This window comes from Lygodium microphyllum, chromosome 9 (genome assembly GCF_053477565.2).
Source record: "Lygodium microphyllum isolate KBCC chromosome 9, Lygodium_microphyllum_v1.1.10, whole genome shotgun sequence".
In the NCBI taxonomy this organism is placed as follows: Eukaryota; Viridiplantae; Streptophyta; class Polypodiopsida; order Schizaeales; family Lygodiaceae; genus Lygodium; species Lygodium microphyllum.
In genome coordinates this window covers 97,219,285-97,225,497 of record NC_141143.1, presented here as the reverse complement: position 1 = coordinate 97,225,497, position 6,213 = coordinate 97,219,285, and the positions used below count along the sequence as shown (strand labels likewise).

General features: G+C 42.5%; 1 protein-coding gene across 2 annotated transcripts; it reads right to left on the bottom strand.

Annotated features, from left to right (window-relative positions):
• Positions 1–2,274: 2,274 nt before the first annotated feature.
• On the bottom strand, positions 2,275–4,269 carry LOC148031330 (PEBP (phosphatidylethanolamine-binding protein) family protein). Of its 2 annotated transcripts, none has more exons than XM_087685727.1 (4): positions 4,031–4,269; positions 3,601–3,632; positions 3,326–3,504; positions 2,275–2,924 (listed from the first exon to the last, which is right to left on the bottom strand). In XM_087685727.1, exons 1-4 carry the CDS (start codon positions 4,246–4,248, stop codon positions 2,742–2,744), a joined length of 612 nt encoding a protein of 203 aa, XP_087541853.1. In that variant the 5' UTR covers positions 4,249–4,269; the 3' UTR covers positions 2,275–2,741. The 2 variants fall into 2 exon arrangements, with proteins under 2 accessions (XP_087541853.1, XP_087541852.1); XM_087685726.1 differs by having other exon boundaries at positions 2,281–2,924; positions 3,913–4,263.
• Between the last annotated feature and the right edge of the window lie 1,944 nt (positions 4,270–6,213).

Genomic DNA, 6,213 nt, shown 5'->3' with positions numbered 1-6,213 from the left:
TATGCCTCAGATGCTAAGTTGTATGTTTACAGGGATGGTAAAAAGTATGTAGTGATTGTTTTATATGTGGACGACCTTCTTATTACAGGTGACTATGAAGATATGATCAACCAAACTTGAAAGGATTTGAGTTTCGAGTTTGAAATGATAGACTTAGACTTGCTGCACTATTGTTTGGGGATTGAAGTCTAGCAAGAGCCAGGAAGGATCTTCATCTCTCAGAAGAAGTTGACATGGGAGATCTTGAAGACGTTTGGCATGACCGAGTGCAAGAAGATAGCTATACCTATGGAAGTGAATGCAAAGTTATCCATTGAGGATACATCAGCACTAGTAGACATTGGGAGGTACAGTCTGATCTACTTGTGTAACACCACACCAGATATCAGATTTGTTGTTGGTGTTTTGAGCAAGTTCTCAAACAAATCTCATGAGAGTCATTGGAAAGCTGGGATGCGGGTGCTCGGATACTTGAAGGAAACTCTTGACTATGGTATCACATACAATTCCGAAACTTTTCTTGTGAGGAATTGTGACTTAGATTGGACATATGAGAGTGATTCCAGGAAGTCTGTTTCTGGTTATTATTTCTCTTTATGTTCAAGAATTCTCTTGAATTAGTAAGAAGCAACCAACAATGACATTGTCTTCTACCGAAGCAGAGTACAAGGCAGCTTGTTTTGCTACATGTGAAGCAGTATGGTTGAGAAGGATCCTATGGTATATGGGAGTGCAGGATGAAAAACCAACTGTACTGAGATGTGACAATTAGAGTTGCATCGCCATTGCAAAAAATCCAATGTTTCATGCACACACCAAACATATAGAGATCTAGTATCGCTATGTGCGTGATTTGATGGAGGATGGGATAGTGGAACTGGTCTATTGTAGAACAGAGGAGAATGGAGCGGATATCTTTACCAAAGCACTACAAAGGATCTGCTTCAAGCTCATCTTCAGAGACTTGGCATTGGACCGAGGATATAGTGCACCTGTGGGTGGACATTGGGGGGGTGTTAGATATGCTCAATGCCCCACCCTCATAAGGTGCCACCAATGATCTATGGTGCTCAAAGTTGTAAGGCCCCTACTATTATGAGGAGAAGCCACATGTAAGCCCGGACATTGGTTGAGGCTCGACTTGTATATCAGATGAGGTCTATGTGATCGGATGGCAAAAAGGTGACCGTTGTGAGTCTAATCTTTGGGTTAGACAGAGTAGTTAAGCTAATAGCAACTCGAGGCACATTGCATCGAGTTGCGGAATAAGAGAGTTATTAGGGGCCCTAGACAATGGTAAAGAGAATATTCCCTAAAATATTCCCTGGCCTCAACAGACACGTACATATAGAAGATCAACATACACATGGGCACATGGTAGATCGACACACAGTTGCATATGGAAGGTCATCCATCATGACCCCCTTCACAAGCTATAAAAGCTAAACCCCTCCATAGCCATCTATTATCCATCTTTCACCCAATCAGAGTTGCTCTTCACCTATCTTCTGTCTAGATCGCCATCTAAGCTTCACAATGGAACCACATGGATGGACAGAGCCATCTTTGTATGAGTTGTTTGGAGATAAAGAAATTTTGTTATTCTCCTTTTATCTGTTGTGTACTCTCTATCTCTTTCTCGCATTTTGTTCATTGCGCCGTGTAATTTTTTACATCTACATGCTTCATGTGGAAAGAGGGCTCATAAATACGCATTACATTTTGATTTTGCATGTGTTAAGAAAAGCTTGTCATATATACATATTTTGTTGACCTTAGACTCACTTTTTTCAATCATGTGTTAAAAAGCTTGTCATATATAATATATACATATTCACATTAATTAAATAAATATAAATTTAAGGACTTCATGTCACATCTTGAAATGTATGTATTAAAACATACGTCTTGATTTTCAACCTACATCTCAATAATATGTTTTGGATGCTATTATTCAATAGAAATCATATTAATATACAAAAATGAAACAAAAATAAGATGTTTTGGGATGTGTTTGGTACATCAAAATTATAGAACATACGAAGGGCCATTCCGCTTAGTGCCTTCTGTGTGTGTGTGTGTGTGCGTGTGTGAAGTCACTAGGAGCTTCAAAGGAAGAATTAAGACACGATATAGCATTTCATTTTTTCGAAATCGAAGTTTTTAATCGCTTTGGAAAACATTAAAGATGTATTTTTAAAAACCATTATGAAAATGCAAATGTTGCTCCACACGAACTTGCAAGTATCATACTTGATCCGTAAATCCGCTTAGAATACTAAACCAATAATTAATATATAAAAAAGACATGCCTACATAGCTTACAAGCAAAAACATTACCATTGAAGAGGTAGTAATATAGTATATACCTTGAATATCAGTTGCATGGAGTAATATCAAAAGCCATTTTGTCATATAATAAATATTTCTGGCAAATTGAGTAAACTACCGACGTTGCCACCACCTGACCGCCGTCGTCGCTACGCATATGAGAGTGAGAAGACGACCTCATAAACCCCATATATACACAAGCCATGCTGACCTTTCATTTCCAAGGAATTTGTGGCAGCTTCCCTTGCTCGTGAAGAATCCCGGAGACTCAGGCACCTCAACAATGGCTTCCCCTTTGATGCTAAATTTTCTGATTGCCCCTCTCTCAACTCAATGGGTTTTGACGTTGGCTAGAAGGCAACCTGTTAGGATCTGTCAGGCCCCTCCCTGGCCTCTTTCTGAAGGTTTGTTCACCTATGGCCCCCTTGGCCCTTGATCGGCTCAGGCCATCCAGGACCTGCAGGGTGCGGCGCTCCCGGGGGCATATAAAAGTCCTTTCCTGTCTTCACCTTCTCCTTACCATAATGTCCTACCAGCTTAGCCACACCAAGGATATGACCTTCCATTGCCTCTAAAGCCTTGTCCTTAGTTGCCTGCTCAATTGGGAGAACCATCAAATTGACATTGCCGAATCCGGTGAATGCATTGCAACCACAGCCACACACATGCCATAGCATTGAACATCATTTGTCTTTTTGCGCGCACGCACCATGGACCATCAATGGACTATATATGATGGACCGTAGCCACACACATGCAGTGACATCCAAATCCCATTAACTATCAATGCATTCCAATGTTGTCCAAATACACACGCCTGCAATATCTATCAAAGCATTGCAAAAACTTTTATTGCCACAAACATGCCGTGACATCTAAACAAACTATGCCTCTTTACTGCGCTGTACATGCGCATGCGATCTAATATCACTGCATTACATCATCTATAGCCGCACAAATGCCATGACACCTAAAACACCCCATGTCTTCTTACCTTGTTGCCTAGCTTGAGCTTTGTGTCCAGTGCATAGAGCTTGAATTCGTAGCGGTGCACACCTACTGGAGGATGAGGGCCTCTGTAACCTGGAACCTTAAAGTCATTCACGCCCTCTTGGATCTCTGCGTATTCGCTATTCTCATCCACATTCTTGGTTGAGAAATTAGCAGGGAGGCCTTCAGCCACAGGACCAGACAATACTATCATTAACCAAATACCTCAGACAAACAAGACATGATTCATGATTTTGTTGATCTAAGGAAGACGATTACCTTTCAAAGTTGGTGGGATGTTAACAGCCACCCTGCATCAAACAAGCAGAGACAGTGAGGCGTGCGTGGATGTAGAACCAAGGCATGCAGAGCTGCTGACTATAATAGGGTAATGATGAATCAATGCATGCAGATGTGGTAAGGCAAGATGAATATGATGATACTGCAGATATGCGAGGGCTATATATTGATGATTATGATGATGATGATGATGATGATTTAGGCAGCTGTGGCTATATGATGTTAATGGTGATGATTTATGCAGCTGTGCTAAAGCTATGATGACGATATTGATGATGGTGACGACGATACCAGTGAGTCCAAGGGACGATGGGCTCATCAGGGTCAGGTGCATCCAGGTCTTCGACGATGAGGGCGAGGCTCTGAGTACCCTCAGGGACGCCATACCACTCGAGGGGAGGGGACTCACCCTTGTGGGCACCTTGGCCTTCGTATGTAAACTTGCGAGGGATCTTCCCATCGTGCTGGAACGCGCTGGAGACCAGTCTGAACTCCTCCGGCTCTTGTAGAAAACCACGATCCGCCATCTCTCTCTCTCTCTCTCTCTCTCGCTGCTGTGTATTTTGTGCTGTGAATGCTCTGTCTGTCTCTCTCTCTTCTCGATCTCGGTAGTGGACTGTGGATCATCCTCGCTCCTCATAAGACGGCCATTCCTTCTTAAACTCTCATTACACAACACCTCTCATGCCGCCACGTATCCGCATGGACGATAACGTGGCGCTTAATACTCGCGACACGCGGCGACCTCCAGCACGGAAAAAATGCTGGTTTGCGTCCGCTAATTGGTTGGGACTTTTTGCAGCCCATATCGAGGTCAGTAGCCACTATCTCAATAAATCACATTCACATTCACATGGTGTGCGGTATCTTGGACCGTAGGCACGGGCATCCATGCTTACTGGCACATTGTTGGTGTAGTTCACATGGGCTGGAGTGTTGGAACTAGACCACACCCAAGTCTTGTAGAAACCTGGAGTAAAAGTATAGCAGCCACATGCAATCAAACATAACCCAGAACCCACCTTCACCGATTGGGAGAGAGAGACTATATGAGGAGAGAGACTAGAGAACACAATATGTACCAATAGATTAACTCCATGTCTTTTTGAACGAGTCTAGCTAGTTCATATAGTACCTCCATTTTGGGAGGTGCTCCATGAGCTCCCAAAAGTTCTGACACATGTTAAGAGTGGCCAAGTAATCCTTCCACATGTTATTAAACTTGACTACATAGACTTGTGAAAATAAATTTTACCTAGGAAGGAATGCCATGGCTCTCAGTGACCTATTTTGTGTTGGTATTTATTGGTTGCGGGCTAGGGGAGCAAATGACATCAATCTCTCACACACACAAATGGACACACAACTTATCACATAGTAGGACCTTGATAAATTTCCATCTACAAGTAGAGGACAAAGAGCAAAAAAACACAAAGAAATTCACAAGTTTTGGGGTGTGTGAGTGACACTTGTGTCCTTCCTAGCCATTTGAGTTGTAACTGTGGTGGAAAATCTTTTTAGATTTAGATATGAAAAGAAAAGAAAGAAAGGGAAAAATGTTCCCTTGAGGATAGCGGAAAGGAAAAGGTTTCAAAATCAAGAGATGGTGGAGGCATGGACCTAGATACCTACATTGATCAGACATGGATGGCAACGATTGACATATAGGTTGTCTTTTGAGCACTAGTATGCAAAAAATTTGTCATGCTAGGAGATGAAAGATGGAGCAGAAGTGAAAGCATGAGTGGAAGCAAGAAGGAAGCAAAACCTATGGAGGTTCAAGCAAAGAAGAGAGAGACTAGTGTATGGGAACTCCAATGATCACAATGTGTGACATGCCTTCCATTATTCTATTGTTGTGTAAAGAATGAAAAATAAAGTGACAATGATGGATGGCTACTTCCTACAATGTATAGGTGTGTAATTGATAAGTACAAGTAAATGTACGCAGCTAGGCCTATGTGGCCTTAACCCCAACAATCTCCCACTTAAAGGCAAATGTATCCAAGTGTAGAGAAAACAAGAAAAAAGTGATAAAGAATAAAGTATACATAGAAGTACAACACAATGAGGAATTGACATCATCTCATCCTACTACCATCATCTTCCTAAGGAAGGCATAATGTTCTATTGGGAGACCTTTAGTGGTGTTTGGGGTTAAGGCGCCTCCACCTAGCCACCCGTGTATTATTACACTGACAGTACCCGCCATTGCACACTACAGGTGGTGGGTGCCCATCACAGTCACTTATTCTTTATTCTTTTAGTGACAATTTGAATAAAGGAAGGCCCGGCCACACATTGTGGTTGTTGGAGTTCCCACTTTTGAGTCTCTCTCTCTCTCTCTCTCTCTCTCTCTCTCTCTCTCTCTCTCTCTCTCTCTCTCTCTCTCTCCATCCGCCATAGCTCTCATTGCCAAGCTTCTTCCTCATGGGTTCTACTTCCCTTTCAACTGGTATCAGAGCAAAGGCATTGGAGCTTGCCCGGCATTCTCTTCAGCTCGGATTTGAAGAGCTTCAACTCGAGCTTCAATGGCAGCCATGGCACCTTCATTTGCAAGTATGTTTTGATCTCCCGCTTCCTCCCCGATCT